At 44.5% G+C, this 23,235-nt stretch overlaps 1 protein-coding gene across 5 annotated transcripts in view; it reads left to right on the top strand.

The window, feature by feature from the left end:
- Positions 1–23,235, top strand: part of LOC146772341 (beta-1,4-galactosyltransferase 1-like) — a 298,282-nt gene that overhangs the window by 113,551 nt on the left and 161,496 nt on the right. For 2 of the 5 annotated variants that reach the window (XM_085637911.1, XM_085637909.1), the window contains exon 2: positions 1,440–1,554. The exons of 2 other annotated variants lie outside the window; for them this stretch is intronic. In XM_085637911.1, coding sequence (XP_085494037.1) covers positions 1,440–1,554 — 115 coding nt within the window. Of the gene's footprint in view, positions 1–1,439; positions 1,555–2,611; positions 2,757–23,235 lie in introns of all 5 variants that reach the window. One more of the 5 variants, XM_085637910.1, reaches the window with a different exon arrangement.

Below are 23,235 nucleotides of genomic sequence, written 5' to 3'. Positions count from 1 at the left end.
ATGAAAAAACTGGTGGGGGGGGCTCTTAGAGGGGCGAGGCCAGTGTAATTTAAGGGAGTGGCCGAAAACACGTAGGCGAAAAATCTGTGCTAAACATTGTGTGCCGCCCAACTTGTATTTTGCTTTTTCTGTTATTGCATCGAGATGTATGATGCAACAAGTAACCTCATACCTACAAGTCAGGACTATTGGCTTTGTCAATGGCTGTTAGTTGCATAAGATAAATGAGCAGCAACTGTGGCTTGTGAATAATATTATTCCCGTGTTTCAGAAAGAAAAGGGAAATCTTAAGCGAAAATTTTACTTTTTAAAAGGATTTACCTTCCCCCATCAACGCTTATCTGGCATTACGTGATGCCGTAACTTCTCTGCTAGTGAGAAGTGAGCACGCGCACGTCGATGGGCCCCCTTACAGTCCGGTAAGGAAAACCGATTACGATGGGGTTACGCAGGGCTTTAAGTGGAATGAAAAAACTGGTGGGGGGGGGGGCTCTTAGAGGGGCGAGGCCAGTGTAATTTAAGGGAGTGGCCTAAAACACGTAGGCGAAAAATCTGTGCTAAACATTGTGTGCCGCCCAACTTGTATTTTGCTTTTTCTGTTATTGCATCGAGATGTATGATGCAACAAGTAACCTCATACCTACAAGTCAGGACTATTGGCTTTGTCAATGGCTGTTAGTTGCATAAGATAAATGAGCAGCAACTGTGGCTTGTGAATAATATTATTCCCGTGTTTCAGAAAGAAAAGGGAAATCTTAAGCGAAAATTTTACTTTTTAAAAGGATTTACCTTCCCCATCAACGCTTATCTGGCATTACGTGATGCCGTAACTTCTCTGCTAGTGAGAAGTGAGCACGCGCACGTCGATGGGCCCCCTTACAGTCCGGTAAAAACGGACCACCTGCGCAAGGCGCATAATCGAGCCCCATAGGGCCCCATTTAAATACACTGCCGGGACTCGGCACCGGCGAGGCCCTGCCCACTTAAAGCCCTGGGTTTACGGGAGCCGGGTCCTGGTAGAGCTGGCGGGAGTCCGTAACATGCTATCTTCGCGACTGTTTCAGCTCTACCGGCCTTCTGAGGCCGAAGCGTCTCGGGAAGACTTGGGTCCCCTATAGCTCAGCTCATATCTGAATACAGCCATGAAGGGCGCTTTCTCGCAGTACCTCACCTGTAACCGATCATCAGTAGAATAATAAAGTGAACCGGTGTTTCCTGGGTTAACTGCCGTGCTGGGGAGATCTAAAAGGAACAGGTGTGTGTTTGTCACGGATGTCTTTTGTGTGTCTCCGGCTCTTCTCCAGATGGGAGAGGGGCTGGTGTGAGTGCAAGTTATCATTTCATGTCTGCCAGTCTGTTTCCAGATTCCCTCCTAAAGAGGGAACCTGGCAGGCGTGTTTTATTTATCACTGCATCATGACTGTCTGCTGTTCTTCCAGGCTCACTCCTGCCGGAAAGTGACGTCATACAGCTCCTCCAGAGCCACGCCCCTCATTCCCAGCACATCCCTGGGGGTCCTGCTGGTCATATTGGCAGCTCTGCTGGGATATACAGGTGAGATCCCATGCGTGGGGGTTCAGGGGAATTAGGGAGGGAGGCACACGGCTGAGACTGTGTGCGACACAGTGCCTAAATACACCACGATCGCTTCAATGCGCCTATGACAACTCAATATGGGAATGTAGTGCTTGAAACTAATGCTGGGCGTATATGCCCCGAGGGGAAATCTCCTCCTCGTGGTTATGAATGAGAAGAGACCCGTTCTTCTTTCGGAAAATGACAGGAAAGTAAACGTGTCGAAAATCCTGGTGCCAGTTCTATAGGATAATCTCCCGTTAACAGTGATATGATTTGATCGAGTGGTTGGTGAGCTTGGTACCTATAACCTGTGACCCTCTCTCTACCTTGGGTACCCGTGCGGAAGTGAGCGGTCTGATGTCCGGTGTTTTTTTTTTTTTTTTTTTTTTTTTTTTTTTTGTGCTCCGGTTTGTTTTCAAATGGGTGTGTTAGTGTTTTTCCAGTTTCAGTGTCGTTCTGTGAGTGAAATCATCTACACTCAATTTGGGACAGTGAATGTTGGTCTATATTTATTTTTTATGGTGCCGTTCGTCCTATTTATTGTGAGAAATACAGTCGGTGCTTTAATTTTTCGTGTATGTTGATTTGGTCGTCATTACATTGATTTGTTTTGCAATGTATCCCTTAGCCCCGGTGGTTACATTGATAATAAAAATAAGTACTGGGTTTGTGGACTTATGCCTGTACCTAAATGACTGTTCCATTTACTGGTTTTGTGACGGATGTCCCATGCCCCTCCTCTTCAGCGCCATATACTGCAATATATGGTTTATTTGGCAATCTTGGTAATGTTTACATTGAACCTCTTGCGAATGTTTGACTTTTAGACAGTGTGATCATTTCTTGTGGACTCTTACATTAAAACAGGGCTATTTTGCTTAATAATATATTGAGTTCTTATTTTCTAAAACCACACGTGAGTGATATCCTCGTAATGTCCGTAACACGTGCCTGCCCCAGTAAGGGTATCGGGCAGCTCGGTTGCACAGATAGCCGCATCTCAATACTTTCACTTGAATTTCCACGAGTTTAGTGAGGACTAAGACCGTGAAAAAGGCCGCCCGGGTCATCATCGAGAAGTACTACACCCGGCTGGGCAATGACTTCCACACCAACAAGCGAGTGTGCGAGGAAATCGCCATCATCCCCAGTAAGAAGCTCCGCAACAAAATTGCAGGGTAAGGAACCTTAGACCGCGCTACTGGGTATCTGTGTGCTTGATCTTGGATGGAATACGTTGTTGGAATGGACATCATGTGTCGCCTAGAGTGCAGTTGTATCTGGTGTGGCTACACTGGACTAATACAAGAGGCGTACTGGAATTTGAACGCACATAGAAAGTAACATGGCTTTGGTGAAGCAGTCTATCTCCACCCAGATGTATTGGTTTGCAAATACGTATGTGTGAACTTAAAACACTGAGTGTCATGACTGGGGGGTTTAGGCAGGTCGCAACTTTGGTATATATTGCTGGTAGCGCTGCACATAGCATTTATTTTCATGTTTTGACTAAACTGTTTGATTCCAACTAACAAGCATTTACAATGCAACGGTCTCGGCATTCTTAAAGTTAGAGCTATTGGCATTGCTCATGACAATGCCGTTTCTTTAAATGTTTTAAAAACAAAAACATAAACAAAAATAATGTCATGAGCAATGCCAATAGCTCTAACTTTACCAATGCCGAGACCATTGCATTGTAAATGCTTGTTATAAGAAGAGCTCCGCTGGGGCCGCAGTTCCAGAAGAATTTAAACTGGCCCCTGCACAGCAATCCGCCGCTACCACAGGGTCCGATGTTAAATCCGATTTATAGGAAGGCAGTGTAATCCTTGACTGTGGATGGGAGATGTGGTGTTAAAGAAAACGTGTGTCTCCATTTTAAGTTTAAAAGCATAGGACTGTGTGTATGTTAATGTATGTATTATTGCAGGTAATGTGAGCGTAGGCCTTTCCAGGAAGTTGCATAAACGCGTGAATGCAAGAATCGTGATTATATTCCAAAATGTATGAGTTTACGTGGTTATATAGATACGTTTGTTCATATCAGTCTGACAAAAGTGCAGCAGTGGGTTCGAGGGCACAAATGCATATTGAACGCACTGGTCAGGTTTACTGTGTGCAGGAGGCTACATGATAGTTTGTCATAATAGTTGTGTATAAATATAAAAAAGGTGGTGCATATATGTGTTTATCTACGAAGACCACTCCCGGATTTTAAAATGTTGTTGCATAGAAATGGAAATTTAGCGGCACGCCGTTGCATCTATTGCAAGGTTTTGTGGAAATTGTATTACGTGAAATGCATTCTTTCTTTATTTTTGCGCTAATTTGTAGCTAGTTGATTGGCTTAAGCGCCTACTAAAGAGACCTGTGGGCTTCACTCCAGATGAGTGTTGTTAGGTAACGCTGCATTCAACCCCAAGAACCCTACATCTGGCACCCACCAAAAGTCCATAGCCTTGCTTTTCAATGACACCTTCAGCCAGCCCTGTTTCTTTGTGTTTTTTTTTTTTTTATCTCCTGCCTGCAATGGTACAAATTCAAGAATGCAGAGTGCTGTTGGATACAAGGCCAGGCCTGGATGAAGGTGCAACACATGACGTGGGACCACTTGCCACCATTCACTGGGCTTTCCACCCCACTACTGCTAAAATGGTCATATCTGCAGACCTGCCAACTCGCACGGTGCCACTATGTGTCACCCAGAATTCACTCCCTTCATGGAGTCACTCAGTGGCAGGGAAGCCGTGCTGGAAACCTCTGCAACAGAGTGGGGTTAAAGCTCAACTTTGGAAGCTCTGAACAGCCGATGTCCATTAAAGGGTGTGAAAAATATTCCTGTGCAAAGCCCCGCCCCCTCCTCACATAGCTCTGGGTCTGATTTAGAAGAATGGCATTGTACTTTTCTGTGAGGTTCTCAATGCTTTAACTAAAAATAAGCAAAACCTTACAGTGGCAGTTACCATCCAGCCTAGTTGCTGTATAGAGGCGTTTTGATGCAAATTTTTCTGATGCGGATCACAAAATCCATTTAAACCTCGCAGAAGACTATATGCACCGTCCTTGTGCAAGCTGGGGGAGCGGGGTGAGAAGAGAGCATTCGTGTTACTCTACATTCTGCAAATTATTGTACGCTATGAATACCTGCTCACTTGCAAGTATATGTAATGCTGCCATATACTTACATCCTGTATATATTTATACATCCATTCAAAACTACGTTTGTTTGTGAATGACTGTTTGAGGGTTTGAATATTGGTGTGAATTAGGGATTGCATGCCTGTGAGACTGTTTCGCAGTAAGTATGGGTGTACTCCTGAACAGTTCACTGCTTAATTTCCTTTACCAGCCTAAACTGTGTCTGCTGTTGCAGGAGTGAAGGGTCAAGGTTTTCTGTTACTATTTTCTAACTAAACTATTTATTTTGATGCAATATAAAGAACACATTTTATACCATGGAAGTGAAAATAAATGTGGCTCAATTAGGCGTTGTTTGGAGCAACTGTAGTGATTCAGATTCATACATTTATTACTGCAGTGCACAGTTAAAATTCCAATTTATTACCACAGTTCAGTAAAAGCGACATGAGAAAAATATTGTTCATCGATTCACAGATTGCATACATATGTTTGTAGTATGTGTGGACATAGATACATAGCATCTACATACTCCTACCATCTAGTGTAGGGCCTAGACATTTGCATCTTGTTTTTCTTCAAAGACGTTTGAGGTGGAATTTGCATAGTCGCGCTAAAACGCAAACGCAAAACGGTAAAACATCTCTGCGAGCACGCATAAATTCCGCAAACACGCGGAATTGCTTGTTCGCGGTGCTTTTTTCCTGTTCATGAACGCTGTTTGCGTGCTCGTGGGGGGTAAATATCTCGCGAACACACATTTTGAGAAAGCGAACAAGCAAAAATTCGCCAAGCTGCGAAACGCTGAATTTTGGGCAATTCTGCATTTTCCGTGGAGCGCGAAATTACCCCAATTCCACAAATTCCACGAGCGGAACGGAATTTACCGCCCATACCTAGTTATGATGCCTCCTTGGTCCACAATACACCAGGACACCGCCTCCAATATGTACACAGCTTCACATAAACCAGACATATGTGTGCGTCTGGTTTACGTGATGCTGTTCTTTCATGTATATTAGTTATAAACAAGGTGTTTTAAAAGAGAACCAGATCTCAGCCTCTTTGCATAGGCCCAAAGCGTGAAGCAATGAAAATCCAGGCATGGCCCAGAGACATCTTTCACATACTGTAGTAAAAACTCAGGATCAGGATTCGACCATAGATCTTTAGCGATAAGTGTCTGAATCTGCTTTTATTACTGCACTTGCTCCAAATGACATTGTATTGTTTCAAGTTTATTGTCATTGGCACAGTATAAAATGTACCATGCCAAGAAACGGAAATGAGGTTGAGGGAGGATGACAGCCTCCTGGCAGACACAGTTTAGCAATGGTATTGAAAGCAAGACTAAGCGAAGAAATAATCTGTTATTTTGGCGCTGCTGGTCCTAATCTGCTTCCCAAATTCTGTGTTTTTTCCAGACCAGTTTGTATGTAAAAAAACAAGGTGAGGGTATTTTCTGCTTCACCAATTGAGATGTGTGGCTGCCCTCCCCCAGAATCACCAATGGAAATAGGATTCCTTTGTTCTTCTAACTACCTGGTATATGTGAACTATGTGCATTTGTGTAAGTGTGAATTGATTCCTTTGAAATTACTGTGCAGCAAAAAAAAAATATACAACACGCGCTACAACCCCTTGTGTTTTTGAGTCTGGGAGTTCAGCATGGAAAACAAATTCTGCCTTGATCGCCACTGGATTACATACTGTTAAATCTCACTTCAGGTACTGCTCAAGTTGCATTGTTGATTGGTACTCTTCTCTCTGAGCATGTGCACCCCTGTCGGCAAGGGACAGAATGACGTCCTGAGCTGAAAGATTTTCTGGCTGAGGACTGATGTTAGTGTTCTAGAAGACGAGAGTGTCCTGCTGAGAGTTGAGGAATTCTAGGTCACGACGCAACAAAAGTTTATTTTCTAAATTTAATAAAATAACTCCTTAAAAAAAAAAAAAAAAAAAAAAATATTACATTTTGTTTCTTCATTTGTATACACTTCATTAATCTGTTAATATTACATTTTATGAGCAGTCACGGACTTCTTGAGTAGGTTTTGCAAACCCGCAGGGGTCCCCGGACCACAGGCTAACTGGGTAAGGCCATGCATTAAATCACAATATTATCTTCGTGTGTGACTATGATGGCTTATCAAATGTTTTGTTGAATGTGTGTTTTGATGGCATTTTTCAGACTCAATAAACGTCCAAGCAAACACTTGAGCAGTTGGATTTATAAACAAGCATTTGCAATGCAATAGGTATCACATTTACGCGAGTTTGAGCTATTGGCATTATAAATGACAATGACTTTTATTTATGTTTTGGTTTTTAAAACGTGAATAAAAGGCATTGTCATTTACAATGCCAATAGCGAGACCTATTGCATTGCAAATGCCTCCCCCCCCCCCCCCCCCCCCGCCGGCGTACATATCTACAAAGATACACTTCAAGATAAAGGTCCAGAGCTGGGCTGTCCCCTAAAGCCGGAAGCAGCTACTAAAGCGCTTCATGATAAAATCAGGTTTCCCCAGACTAAGCATCTTGGTTTCGAAACATACCCCGAGGTCATACCTCTGCATACAAGGTGATGGTGACTGACAGCTCTAAGTACCTGGTCTGACTGAACGAATTCAATGTAAAGGATTCAGTCAAACTCAGATAGCTCAGTCGGGTAAACACCCACTGCAGAGGTCTGTGTTAAACATAGGCACCCAAAATAGGTAAAATGCATGGCCGATGTTCACTGTTTAGAATAATATATATGTGAAAACAATGAACCTGAATGGAACATATATATATTTTTTTTAAAAAGTTCTTCACGATAAAAGATGGCAATAAACAACTACGTTTAGGTGAAAACCAAGAGAACAATGCCACAACGATTAATGCAAATCTTAACGTTTCTCGTGCACAAACATTACTTACTCTACATGAACTGAGCAATGAAATGGACCAAGATCAAAGAGACCAAGCAGAACAGGAATCAACAAAAGACAGACTGTCAGCACTGAATCTTATTCATCCTAGTGCGGGTATTAGACCCTTCAAGGCCAAAATCCACATTCTAGCCAATGATGCCAAAAGATGCGATAGACATTTTTCATGACAGAATAACGGAGGATGTGAAAGAATTTTATCGCAAAATCATTCATGGTAAAAAAAAGATTGAAATATATGTTTATGTTTTAGTAATTTTTATAGCGCGCAAATACCCAGGGGTGTCTCGGCGCTTAACTGATCAGATGATGGCTATAGCAGATCTTAATGTGGGAAAAGCCAGGTTTTTAATTTCTTCCTAAAACTAAGGAGAGTGGGGGCAGTTTTGATGGTAAAAGGGAGTGAATTCCATAGTCTAGCTGTGGAAATCACAAAGCATCTGTCACCCCTGTAGGCTTTCCTTGTGCTTTGGATATTGAGCAGATGAGCTGAGGATGAGCGAAGAGTTCTGGGGTTTTCGAGAGGACGAAGGGCATCTTTAAGAAACTGCGGGCCTGAGTTGTTGATGGCTTTGTAGGCAATACACAGTGCCTTAAATTGTGTACGGCTCCTGACAGGAAGCCAATGAAGCTGTCGGATGTGAGGAGTGATGGAGGTGAACTTGGGAATGCCCAATAAGATTCTGGCTGAGGCATTTTGCACCAACTGAAGCCTATTAAGAACTTTTTCCTGTGCATTGAGAAGGAGGGCATTACAATAGTCCATTCTGGCAAAAACGAGGGTGCTGATCAGAGTTTTACCAGCTGAAGTGGGGAGGTAGGGAAGAAGCTTCTTGATTTTCTTCAGAGTGAAGAAGGAGGTGGAGACTACCGAGTTGACGTGGTGGTGGAAGAGCAGTCTGTCATCGAATATGACTCCGAGGTTGCGGACCTTAGTGACAGGTTCTGGTGGAGATCCCATCTCGTTGGGCCACCATAGGGGGGACCAGGCAGGTTCCAATTTCCCGAATGTCATCATAACCTCTGTCTTTTCAGAGTTCAATTTTAGACAGTTTGAAGACATCCAGGAGCTGATGGCGAGCATTCCCTCTTGAAAGTTTGCTGCAAATGTAAGTCCATCATTATGTACAGATAGAACCAGCTGGGTGTCATCGGCATAGGTTGTGAGACTAATGCCGTAGGACTTAATCAGCCTCGCTAAGTCCGAAACATAGCTATTAAACAGGGTCGGACTTAGCGAGGAGCCCTGTGGTACCCCGCATGGAAGGGAGAACGTGTGGGAGAAGAAAGGGCCCAGTTTTACAGCCTGTGAACGATTGGCCAGAAAGGAGGCGAGAAGTTCTTTGGCATTGTTCTGGATGCCAATTGCTGAGACACGGTCGATCAGAGTGACATGATCGACCGTGTCGAAAGCCGCAGATAGATCAAGCAGTATTAATACTGCCGCGCCGCCTTTGTCTAATGTCATTCTTATTTAGTCAGCTGCTTTTATTAAGCCTGTCTCGGTTCCGTGTCCCTGCCTAAATCCAAATTGAGTGTGGTCCAGTAAGTTATTTTCATCAATGAATTTGGAAAGCTGTATATTCATTACTTTTTCAAATATTTTTGCAGGGAAAGGAAGACATGCAATGGGTCTGTAGCTGGGGAATGAATGGGTCCCTGGTAGTTCCTGATGCGTGGGGTGTGCAGGCTCGAGTTTGGTATGTGCGGACTCGTGTGATCGAATGCTTCGCAATGATATATAATGCGTGATTATGTCATGTGCGGAAGTGCCACTTCTAGGAGTTAGCATATTAGTGTAAAGTGTGTCTGGCGTGTGATTGGCTGGAGCTGGCTGGTGAGCCTGGCTCCAGGAGTCTGGTTGGGTCTGCCCCAGTGGTGAGTGTGAGATTAGCATGCTGATGGCTGGGGAGGAGTGCACCTTGGACCTGAATAGGGCAGGGCTTTCCCCACACAATGCTGGCTCCGCCCCCTGTGGTGCGACTGACGACCCTAGCCCTGCCAGTGAATAGAGTGAGGGGCTGAGCACATATGGGTGCTCCGCAACCAGCTGCGACTGGTTTTTCCCCTCACCCTGAACCCAGAACAAAGGGAAAAGGTGTATAAAAATGGGGCTGCGTCCCCACAGAGTTGTTCTCTTCCAGGATCCAAGCTGAGGGGGGCTGCTGCTGCTGAAGGCCAGGAGGAACCGCCACTTAGGACTGCCTTCCTGCCTGGAGGGCCCAGTGAGCTGGCCCCTGGCCCAGCCATGCCCCCCTGCCTACCTTACTAGACTTTGCTGGACTTGCCTTATCCCCTAAGCGCCTGGAAGCGCTTTTCTTTCATTTATAGCGCTAGGAGCGCTTTGTTTGTGGCCAGCAGCGCGGAGCTGCGATTATTAGCGAGGGAACCCCGACGTAGGGATTCCCTGCTATTTTGCCGTGCTTGCGGGTGCCTACCCCGCTTATTTGTTTATTTTACGGCGGGAGGCCACCCCGCCGTACATCCGCTATCAAGAGGGAGCCTACCCCTCTTATTGCCGAGATTTAAAAATCACCGCTGCAGCCCGGGCCGGGACATCCAGGAAGTCAGGCGGGCCGGGGGCAGGCCGCCGAGACAACCGGAACAGGAAGTAGGAGGGCGGGAGCCTACCCCGCCTCCCACTGAGGACTCGCGGCTGGTTCTGGGGGCCCCGGAGCAGGCAGGTGCCTACCCTGCGCCCCGGTGCCCTCGCACTTGGAGGAGAAGCGTCCCACCCAGGCGGGAGCCCACCCCACACTGGGACGAGCTGCTGTCGTGTTCGGGGCCCGTAGGCCCCACCTTCCTGGAAGATTGCCGGCCCCGGAGCAGAGAGAGAGGAGGCGACGCGGGAGTCCCCAGAGCAACAGCCCGGTGAGTGCGGAAGGGCTGGGGGGGACTCCGTGTGCGTGCTGGCTTAGAGCGCTAGTGCGCTCCAACGAAGGCCCGCATTGGTTGGTTCTCGAGCCCCGTGAGGCTCCAACGTCGGGGGCATTCTTGATTTAGAGCCCCGAGGCTCTAACATAAAGGGACATTGTGGTTTCCTGAGCCCCGTGAGGCTCCCAGGTAGAAGGGGGCATTTCCTCAGTGATTGAGTGGCCCCAGATGGCAGCGGGCCACTCCCACCTTGCCCCACAGAGCTGTGCAGAGCCCCGGAGGCTCTAGGGGGCATTTCTTGTTGTCTTGAGCCCACAAGGCTCCAACGAAGGGGCAGAGTATTTGTTTAGAGCCCACATGGCTCCTACGTTGCTTTGGGGGCATTAGTCATGCCCAGAGCCCGGTGAGGCTCCAGCGTTGGCCCCATCATTTGTCTAGAGTGCAGGAGAGGCTCCAACGGCTGACATACTTGTGTGAAAGGGCACAGTGGTGCCCACGCTCCTTTTCCCAGCCGCCCAGCACTTAGTGGGCAGCTGCAACGTGTAGGTTGTGCCTTGTGCGCCCTGGTTTGCGCAGCCTGCGCCGGCGCGCCCTGACTTTGCTGGACACAGGGTGTCCTAGCCCCGACAAGGCCAGTTGGCCTACGGACTGCCACAGGTAGTGGCTAATGTGAGTTTTGCGCTATTGTTCCTTTCCTGCACCTCTGAATGTATTTTTATGCGTCATGTGCCTTGTTCTTACACCGCTGAATGTGTTTTTATGCATCATGTGTTTTCCTTTCCTGCACCTCTGAATGTGTGTTGATGCATCATGTGCCTTGTTTTACACCGCTGAATGTATTTTATGCATCATGTGTTTTCCTTCCCTACACCTCTGAATGTGATGCATCATGTGTAATGTGCGTTTACCCCTACAGGTATTGTGATACTTAGGTGGTTGTTTTCTCCTAGTACAGGTGGTGCTAGCGAGGTCCAGATTCCCTGCGTGACATTTTCCTAAGGTGGTTAGGGTTGCGTAGGTGGTACTTATCTGTTACCAGTAGTTACTGGTCATGTGCTACATGTGTTATTTAGTGCTACAGTGATTGTATGTGCTAGGTTCTAAAGTATTATTCCTATGTTCTAAGTGCTAATTTCTACAAAGTGCTAATTCCTGACAGTGGTCCATGTGGCCCTGTCCCCTGTACATATAATCCCTTGTAAACTCTGCCCGTGCCTGTTGGCACATTGTAAAGTGTGTGTTTTTATCTAATGTGTTTTGGTAATACAAAGGCTATTTTTATATAATACCTTGTGTGGAGTTTCCTTTGTGGTGGGCCTTGGGTGTTGTTGCTGGGTGCGCGCGCAAACGCTTTACACATCGCCTCCGGGATAAGCCTGACTGCTCGTGCCAAGCTACCAAGAGGGTGAGCAGGGGTTATCTTTGGCGTGTAACTCCCCAGCCCTGACTAGAGTGGTGGTTTCTGCCTGGCTTTGGCGCAAGCCCTAGCCAGCCAGAAATCCCATTTCTAACAATGGCTATTTTCCAAACTGTGGGATATGAGCCAGTAGTGAACATAGTATTACAAATGTTGGTCAAGGCGGGGGAGATGGCATCAGGGATGAGGTTGAGGATGGAAGGTGGACATGGGTCTAGGGGTGATCCTGATTTGGTGTTGGAGATTAGACGAGAGACTTGTTCCTCAGAGACTGATTTGAAGTTACAGAAGGAGGAAACGTTGATGGCTGGAGATTGTTTAACTATGCTGGTTGAAGAAGATTTGTGAAGAAAAAAAGCTGAAAAGATAGAAGTGACTTTGTCCATAAAGAAATCTGCGAGGGAGTTGCAGAGGGATTGAGACGTATCAGAAGGGGGAACAGGGGGGTTTGAGAGATGATTAACCACTTGAAACAATTTTCTTGCAGAGTTTTGAGCCTGATTAATTTGGGAAGTATAGTAGATCGTTTTTTCTGAGGCGATGAGGTCTTTGTATTTGGATAGGGCGCTTTTATATGAAATTTTGTCAATAGGGTTGTAGTGCCTGCGCCAATGTCTTTCCAAATTTCTACAACGTTGTCTTTGTAGACGTAGGGATTCAGAGAACCATGGGGCAGAAGGAGATTTTCTATTGCGATGAGAGGTTTTGGGAGGTGCCAATTTGGAGCATGCCGTATCCAGGATGTTGAGGTAGTTACTAGAAGCTAGTGACGGATCCGGTTCCATTGTATTGATGCCATCGGTCAGTATAGAAGCAAGATGAGAGATATCGATGTTTTTCCAGTCTCGTGTTGAGATAGGTGAGGTTAGTCCGTTTTGAGATGAAGGGGACTTGGTTTTAATAGAAAAACAGACTGCTGAATGATCTGTCCAAATAAGGGGAATAGGAGGGGAAATCAGAATGTCAAGGTTATTGGTGAATATCCCATCAAGGGTGTGACCTGCTTTATGGGTAGGCTGGGTGACAATTTGATGAAGTCCTACTGCTGAAAGATCACTAATAAGGGCAATAGTATCCTTGTCCTAATATGGTATATTGAGGAGCTCCAGCTGTAACTTCGATTAAGTTGTTAAGGCTATTAAGGAAGTTAGATCTAGGGCCAGGAGGGCGGTAGAGCAAAGTGCCAGCAAATGACTGATTGCCGGAGAGGCTGATAGAGAAGGAAAAAGCTTCACAGTCTCTGTAATTAAGAGCAGTGGTTTTGATTTTATAGTGGTTTCTATAGATGATGGCTATACCGCCACCCTTTTTTTTGGTTCTATCCAATCTGTGAACACAGTAACTTTCAGGGAGGGCTGCTTTGAAGTCAGGGCCAGAGGAATTGTCACCCCAAGTCTCGGTGATGAACAATAAATCGACATTGTGTGACACAATGAACTCGAGGATATCGAGTTTGTGTTTTGGGAGGGAGCGCACATTAATGAGTGCTGCTAGAACCTGTTTAGGGGTATTATCAGGAGGAGTGTGGTTAATACAAGCAGTTTCAGCACTTGAACAGGACTTGTTTACCGGGAGGCTCGCATTCATTGCAATCTGACCGTACAAATTACTAAATCCGCCCGGCACCTGAATCCCTGAGGTCCCGTTAAAATGATTTAAGATCGTTTCCCAAGCCTCCTGCAATGACAAAGGGCCCTACTTTGAAGCAGTAACTTGCATTTGATTCTCTCGTGATCAGTAAAAATTCTACCTTATATCTACACCGACAATTATAGATGCTCATTTTTGTCCTGAAGATGAACTCAACTAACTGAGTTCGAAACGTCGTCGACCGCTCACAACATGAACCCCTCATATTAAGTCTAAAAGAAAGTGGTTCAATTCCTGTTGTCAATGCGATGTTTTCTTTTAAAGTTCACTTTCACCGTTTTTGTCACGCTTACTGTCACTGAATATGTGAGCATCTGAATTTATTTCATTGTATAATAAATATCTGTTATACCTTGACCTTCTTGTCCCTGTTCTATATTAACTATCACTCTCTCTTTTCAAAATTTATTTTAAAAAACCTTTATTTAAACGTTTACCTTTTAAAGGTTTTCCTATCCTGGACCTTTTAGGCCATTTAGAACCATTGTGTCTCTCTTCACATAATACAAGCAGGGCATTTGTAAGGACCTATCAGAGGGTCCGTATATAAAAATTGTGGTATAGAGTGCGGTAGGTTGGCCGAAGGGTTAAGTTCTCGAAGTTGAGAGGAGGTATATTTGATCAAGGTAGGGGCTATGGGGGTCTCAGGGACGAATGGGCCAGGGGGGGTGGCCCTGGGCCAGGTCCCGGCGCGGTAGGGCGCAGATGGGCTTGCCTTAGGCGCGCCTTCGGCGCGCAGACGGCGCCCCCGCTGCGCTCGTCTGCTGCGCGTCCGATAAGTACACATGTTTTATAGATGAATGGAGATGTTGGGGGGGGGCGTGGCCGACAATAGTGGGCGTGGCCTGGGGAGTCCCAGGGAATGGCGGCAAGATAATTATGTTGTAACCCATGGCAGCGATAAATCCGCTGTGCGGGGGATGCCCTATGAGTGAGAAACAAATAATAAGTGCCCAGGGAGAAGAATCGATAAATTAAAAGCACACTTTCACACACAAATGTTAAGAGCTGCAAGTGATCGTTCTCCCGGCTTCCGCCTCAGGAGATTACGGTCTCCTATATATAGGAATAAACAATATGAGAACATGATAAAAAAACTCAAAAATAATCAAGAAATCATAATAAACAAATCCGATAAGGGTGGGAATGTTATTTGGCCCCGCAAGGAGTATATTCGGGAAGCACAAAAGCAACTCAACAATATTGAATGCTATGAGAAAACAACTATGACTAAGTACAAAAAGGCAATTGAGACATTGAAAAAAGACTTGCATGCATGGAAAAGACAAGGTCTAATATCTAGTCAAGAAAACAAATTCATGCAAAATTATTTTCCGGTGATCCTGACATTAAATCTTATCCCGAAAATCCATAAAGAGGTAATTCCAACGCCAGACAGACCTATTATATCGCCCATTGGAGGAATAAGTGAACATATAAGTCAATATATTAATTACTTTCTTCAAAGTCACGTGCGGACCCTCCCTTCTTATGTAAGGGATATGAGTGATTTTTTAAACCAGATTCGCCATATACAATGGAATGATGATCTACTTTTAATAACATTGCACATATAATCGCTCTACACGATCATTGATCACCATGTAGGTCTAACTACCGAGCAAACATTATTTGGATACTAGGCCCTTGACATTTCATAATCCTAATTTAATGCTTCCGAAATTGACTAAATGGTACCTAGTCAATAATTTCTTCATGTTCAGTAAAGACCTGTATATACAAAAACGTGGAGTAGCAATGGGAGCCTGTTTCTCCCCCAGCTAAGCGTGCTTGCACGTGGGTTGGTGGGAGGAACAGGTTCTAAGAGGAACCTATGCTAGAATGTTTACCACCCATGTATTATAGTGGCTACGATTTATTGACAATGTTTTTTTAGTATGGAAGGGAGATCAACATAGTGCTGAAACCTTCATTTCCGTAATTAACATCAATAATATCAATCTGAAATATACATCACATATTAGTCATCAAAGCATAGCATTTTTAGACACCATGGTATATGTGGCTGGAGGTAGACTGGAATCTACTTTACACAGGAGGCCTACAGCAGGAAACGCTACTCTACATGCTACGAGTTCACATCTAAACCATTTGATCAGAAGTATCTCTTATGGGGAACTCCGGAGATTAAAAAGGATATGTAGCACTAGGGATGAGTTGAATAAGTGCACACAAGAAACATTATTGAGATTTAGAGTACGAGGATATAATGAAGTCATACTGAAAGAAGCCAGTGAAGAAGCAGATTTAATAATCAGGCAATCCTCACTGGAAAGTGATAGAAATAAGAACAAAATAGATCAATCACCCGAGTCTAACACCACTAATAAAGATAAACAATGTGTCACCCCTCACTTAATCACAACATATAGCAGGCAACAAAGGCAATTAAAAGCAATCATCAACAAAAATTGGCATATACTTTTGCCCCTTCTTTAACTTCCAAACCAACAGTCACCTTCAGACGGGCAGTGTCTGAGGTCATAGTTGGTAAAAAAAATAGCCCAGATATAACATCCACTGTGACATGGCTCCAACCAAAACATGGCTTCTGCAAATGTACGTCATGTATAAACTGTAAATTTGGCATTTACAAGACCCATTACGATACACCTTTTAGTCCCAGGAGTATACCAATTAAGGGTCATTATTCTTGCCGCACTGAATATGCAGTGTATGTTCTTATGTGTACTTGCGGCTTGAACTATATTGGTAGTACCAAGCTGCAAGTGCACGTACACATACTGCAACATTTAAGGGCAATTGTAAACAATAATGGCACCTATCTAGTGGCACGTCATTTTAAGACTGAGCACAATAACAATCTCAAATGCCTGACTTACTATGTGATAAATGTGATTCCTGTATTGCGATGTGGGGCAACAGAGAACGCATGCTGAGACAATTGGAAACTTGCATGATAATTGAGCTTGACAGTAAGGCCCCAAGAGGACTCAATACCACGGAGGAACTCCACAACTTCCTGTGATTTTACAACTAATTGTATTTTTGTAATCATTATATAACGATGTATGGTCTTGCATCAGTAGCATAGTTAGAACAAGCATTTACAATGCAATGGTCTCGGCATTGTTAAAGTTAGAGCTATTGGCATTGCTCATGACATTATTTTTGTTTATGTTTTTGTTTTTAAAACATTTAAAGAAACGGCATTGTTATTTACAATGTCAATCGCTTAATCACTCTCAAATGCGAGACCTATTGCATTTGCATCCACACACAGAGCCACAGACACAAAGCCACCCACACACACAGAGCCACCCACATAGAGCAACCCACACACAAATAGAGCAACCCACAGAGCCACCTACACACACAGAGTTACCCACACACAGACAGAGCCACCACGCAGAGCCACCTACAAAAAAAGCCACACACACAGAGCCACCCACACACATACACAGAGCCTCCCACACACACAGAGCCTCCCCCACACACACAGAGCCTTCCACACACAGAGCCTCCCACACACACACAGAGCCACCCACACACACACACACACACAGAGCCACCCACACACACACTTCAATGAAAGACGGCTACGATTTCTAATACAGCATTATTTCAATAATTATTATTGGCTCCGTTACGGAGCTCTCAACACAAACTAAATTGTTGCTGCTAAAGATCAAGAATTTAGTTGCTGACTCACCTGGGCATCCTCCAAAAGAAATTGACGCTGGGACCCCGAGGGTCTCACTTAACCCGGAAAGGAGCGTAGGGTGGGGGGGGGGGGGCAGGAGAAGGGAGGGGCCGAGAGTATGCAGCAGCGCTGAGGCGAGAGAGGGCGAGGGGACAAATCACCCAAGCGGCAGGCCGCAGATTCTCCCTCAAGATGTCAGGGTAACTCTTACATAGTGCAGCTCATATATGAGCGGTAAGAATTCTTCAACTGGGGAAAAAAGGGGAAAAGGTGTGCCACACCACGGGGTTGACAGCACTACCACGAGAAGTTGTCGATGCAACTCATTTTCCCAGTAACACCCCCCACTTGCAGCTTGTTTTGTCTCATAGGCAGACCACATAGATGAGAAAATGTACTGTTTGAAGAGGAATGGCATCATTCATAAAACCACCTCAACGTATCATTCTAAAGGCAATGGTTCGGTGGAATGCTTTGTAATGGTGGAACCGTGTAATAAAAGGGTCCATACAAATAGCTATGGGAAACTGAGATTAGGAAAACGATATGGTTTTATAGGATTACGCCTAGCAATAGTACGGATTAAAGTCCATTTATTCTCATTAGTGGGCGTGAACCTATTAGCAGGCTTGGTTGCCTGTTGCTAAGCTAGTAGAATGGTCTCCCGAGAATGTAAGAAAGATGAGCATTATCTAAACAAAGCTTACAAGGATTGGTATGACAACAAACAAGGAAGGAAAATTATCCTTGTACAAATTGGTGATTGTGTAAAAGTAAGAAAAGAGAGGAAGGTACGTAAAGGGGAAAGTACGTTTTCTGAACCTTTAAGAGTTTGTAAAATGTAAAATCTGCTTTAAGTGATTGAAAGGTCTGATATTTGAGTCAATCGGCTAAGTGTAAGTATGGGTAAGATGGATCAACAAAATTATGATTGGATGGATGAAGGGGATGATTCAGTAGAATGGAATGACTGTAAATTCCTCAAATGTTGAGTGGACTGTTGCAGAACATCGGTGAGATGGTTCCAGAAATTCAGAAGACTGGAAACTATCACTCTGAAAATATGTTTGTAAGGTATGGTATAGTTCTAAATAAACCTAAGAGGTTTAAAGACTATATATGTACAGGACCAGTTTTTAAAGCAATCTGTGACATTTAGTCAATGTTGGTACCCATGTTGCATGGGCCCGGATAAATAATTAGTCTGCTAGGGCTGGGTTAGGGTCACTTTTGTCAGGCTTAATTGTAGGCTGGGGGAGATCTCAAATTGGGAGAGCTGTTTCTATCACCCCATTCCACTTCTCTGCAGTGTCCCAGTGACCGTGCCCTCACCCAGTCTCCTGAACTGCCAGTCGAACCTGCTTGTCTATTTCCTGGTGCTGCTTCCTTTGTGTGAAAGTGCCCTGCTAATTATGCAAAGCGGGCAAAAATCAAACCCTATAACTTAATGAAATGCTTTTGTGCGTTTGTATGCAAAGCAAAAACATTTACAGTCCGTCTTTTTCTATGGTTTGAACTGTTTTCAGAAGAAGCCACTCTGTTATTTTAAGATATAACTACTGACATGAAATGTTTTGCATTGCCTGTGGACCTCATGGTTAGACTAGCAATATAGTCTGACGGATTGCGCACACAGACCTTGGGCCTTGGTAACATTAATGCAGCCCTATGCCTCAACTCTGAAATACTTTAACAAAGGTATGTATCCATGTTGTGGAGAAAAGGGGGAAACCAAGGGCGTGTACTAGACATCGGGGGAGTGCAACAACCGTGTTACTGGATTAATACTGTGGGATACCTGCAAAGGCACGACGTTAATCAGAATATGTCAAATAAGAGAGGTGGTGAGAGACTTCGGCGCTTCAATGAGTATTGCCGCGCCGCCATTTTAGGTATCCTCCTTGCCAGGGTTCAGCTGTTTATCGGGTCCTCGCTTTCTGTGGTATAATAATCAACCAGGCATCACCTTTCCTGCATGAAAAGTAGAATCAACAAGAGAAGGGACTGTGTCACATTGCTATTTCGACTCCATGCTGAAAACCTCATAAAGAGCCTTATTTGTTGCGATAAAATGGAAGTAGGCTGAAACCAATGGCATCGTTTCTGACCACGATGACGGCAGAGCTCTTGAATGCTTTGGGGTGTGCAGCATTAGAGCTGGTTTATATTAGTACAGCCGCTTGCTTCAATAATGTACTCCGAGAACGGGTTAAGTGCATTGTATGCTATGCAAGGGTAGTCGGCCAACACACTGCTACCTATGAATGCATTTTGATGTTGCCGTCCATGGCTGCCTGAGTGTAACCTGTTTGGTTTAAGTGAGGAACATTCCACATATGTTATTATATCGCGGAGATATGGCAGTTGTGTGGTATTCAAATGCCCCATCTTTTCATGATTTGATACTGTTATTGGTGTGCATTGCATTCATGTTGAACGTTGACCAATTAACTACCAAGGGGCTTCAATACACATCTTGGAGTAATACTAAAACAGTATAACTGAAGCTTGTCGCAGAGCAGTGGAAATATTTCAATTCTAAACACCGTGAAATGTGGCCCTGGTCACAGCACAACCAACAGTAAAAAAAAAAAAACGAATGCCGATTTTTAAAATAGAAAGTTAAAGGGGAAGCATATCGAGAAAGTGTATGAAGGGGGCGAAAAATCCGTAAAAATGTGTTATTAAAAGGCTTTTCTCCCTCATGTCACCACAATCCCAAAACGATGGCTACAAGAAGGCCGCAGTGTAATGCAGTAAAGCATACAGCTCTTTCTTGGCGCGCCCTTTAACTTGAATTTCCCCACATAAGTGTTAACAGCATAGAGCTCATTGTCACTAAAACAACCAAAACATGATTTGGACCCCCAACCTCAGCAGTGAGTGTTCACATGAAAATATACAATTAAAAAAAATAAAAAGACAAACTCAGTCTGAAGTATTCCGAGGAGTTCTCCACAGGGATGACGACACGGATGAAGTTCCCATTGTTCATTTATCAAATGACAACTGGTTGAGGGCAAACAACAATAGAGACAACGATAATTTAGTAGAGGAATCATTCATGTAACCATTTTTGTATGAAAAAAGAACGATGCAGTGAGTGTCACTTCATCATTATTGTGAATATACTAGAGATATTCTGCAAAAACGTAACATTTCTGACACAATAAAGTGACAATAACAGAAGATAAGAATTGAAGGCCGACTTGTCGCTCATGATCGTGAGGAAGCTCACGGGTTACGTCTTGACAGTGCACAACCGTACGACAAAATCATGGTATACATTGCATGGTAGTATTGCTGGTATACTCATTTTTTTTTTTTTTTTTTTATTAAGGCACAGACAAATGTAGTATTTTAACTATTGGTCCCACACCACCACCGCAGCATACATACATACACGAGTGTGACAAGTCTAGTGTTTTACGAACACATGGAGAGCAGATCTAACAGCCCTGACTTCTAACAGCTTGTTTTAGAGTGCATTAGACATAGACAAGCCATGGGCAAAAGGCACAATGTTGCATAAACACCAAAACAGCAGGAAAGGATTTCAGAACGCCTACGAAAAGTATGATTATAAATATTTCTATTGCGATTAGCGCCTGCGCTACTTCAGCGAGAGCTGCAGCAGGCAGTCCTCACAATAATGTCACTTACGTCTTCAAGGATCTATAGGCAAACATCGGGTAGCAAGTCTGCGGCCACGGCTGTACGCCTGCTCTGAGATTACAAGGCCTTGCTGTGTTTATTCAATAGGTAATAAGTAGTGCTGGCAAGGAATCCGTATCAAGTATTAAAATTAAACTAGGCTTCATGAACACATTTACATCTTGATTAGAGCGGGTGCGCGTGCCACATATTCGACACTATCCCAAGCCTCAAGTGAAGTGATTGCTAAATTATTATTATTAAAGTATGGGTAAATGCTATAGCCTCCCCTGGGGGCCCTGGCTCTCAGTGGGAGTCAGTTGAAGACGGGCATCCGCACCTCGTAGCGGGATCTCTTCTGTGATTATTGCGACATGCAAGTGCGAAAAAGCCTAATTAAACAACCGCAAGGAGAGCCGGCGTGCGTGACACACAGACTTGAAGTGCACGGTCACGCTGATGAAAGGCCCCTGGGCCCCGAAGAAACAAGAGGAGTGAGTCTTGGGCTTCGCCTCCACACCAGTGATACTTACTCCAATTCCTCCGGAGCGGCACCTCTGACTGCAAAACTCCTCTTTGAGATGACAAAGTGAGAACCCAGAGCTGCCTCGGCGATGGTTAAGGCCGTTTATGTCGGTCACTTCGAGGCACACTGCAGTGGGGCTGTCTTGCAGTATGGCGATGGCCGAGGCCTGAATAGGACGAGGGGACGTGTAGAAGTGTGTAGACAGGACGGCGGAGCCGAGAAGTGCCGCGGGGAGACCCAGAAGGATGTCGGCGGGGAGGCGGCTGAATACTGGGGTGTGAGCAACAGTGGGCACAGTAAGAATAAGCTGTCGCCTTTGCGCGAATGACAAAAAGAAGTGCTTACCCACTAATTAAAGGAGACAGTATAACGCTTCAAGTAAATGATCCAGTCCTGATGGGCGGTCCCAAAAGGAGAAAGGGCGGTAACAAGAAGGGACTAAAAAGCCTAATTTTCAATCGGAAGCCAGCATTTACCATGGGCGATGATGCCAGCCAATGATAAAATATGGGCGGGGCTTCCTCACCACTTCTAAAAAAAATACCCTAATACTGCATGTCTCGCAAAGCGAGCAGCGCATGTGCTGAAACACTAGGCGAGACCCAAAAAGTGACTCCCGCCCAGGCATGTTGTGTAGGTGCAAGAGAGGTATTGCTTATTGTTAGTAAGGATACAGCAGAAAATGCGATGAAAGCATGGCTCACATGTGGAATCGGCTGTCACCCGGAGACAGATTAAAGAAAAGTAAGATCAGCATTGGGGCACGTAAAAACATTGCTGGTGAAATGAAGGCCTGTAGGCAGAAAAGGTGAAAAGCATTTTCACCATAAAGGAAGTCAGTGTAGCAGCCATAAAAAGAAAGCAAGCGAAAATAAATCATACCATAGAACTGCAAAAAGAAACGTAAACACAATTAAAATCGCAATCAAGAAAACGATCTGCTAATAAAATTTGTAGGAGATGCTGTGGAGGAACTATTAAACATATATCCAATTATATTAAAAATATATCCAATAGAACAGCCTCCGGTTTATAAAGGATCAATTAAATGTATCGATGCACAACTTGATCCTCAGTTACCCTTCTATTTTTAGGCCTTTGTTTCTGAGAAACAAAAAAATGACAAATGGGCAGCCCTGATTGTCAGCTGTCCCAGCAGTGTGTTTTTTTGCTCTGAATGTGCTCTCGCCATTTCACCTGAAAAGGAGGGAAATGAAAATATATGATGAGTGGTCCCATCCAGGCTACCCCTAGCATAGGCAGTGGTGGATATCCACCTTACCAGTGACGCGAAGACACAGCCGCCCGTTCCTAAACATGCCCCAAGAGTTTTAGTACCATTTAGAAACAGAACTTGGTGTCTTTTCGGTATAAGTCTACCTTTTACCGTTGTCTTGTATGTAGGGTTTGCACCTTTCCTAGAGAAAAATACTGGCCAACTGTTTACACTTTAACATTCTGCAAAGGCCCCAAGATCATTCATAAGTAAAACTTTTTATGAAATAAATCGTCAGTATTCATTTGCTTAGGGTCGAGCCTGCAAGAGCATGCCATGGATGTCAATTCACCAAAATAGCAGGGGTAGCAGAAGTGACATGTCCTTTGACCTTCAACTTCACTCACATATACACATGCTTACGCATACACATGTATTCACACATACACACACACACTCTGCTTACACATTACACACACATTCACAGATACACACACTCTCTTACCAGGGATGGACTGGCCATAGCGGCCACCGGGCGTTTTTTACCCTGTGGGCTGC

Source organism: Triturus cristatus, chromosome 12, assembly GCF_964204655.1.
Source record: "Triturus cristatus chromosome 12, aTriCri1.1, whole genome shotgun sequence".
NCBI classification, from domain to species: domain Eukaryota; kingdom Metazoa; phylum Chordata; class Amphibia; order Caudata; family Salamandridae; genus Triturus; species Triturus cristatus.
The sequence above is the reverse complement of the archived record's forward strand: the minus strand, read 5'-3'. Positions and strand labels throughout refer to the sequence as shown.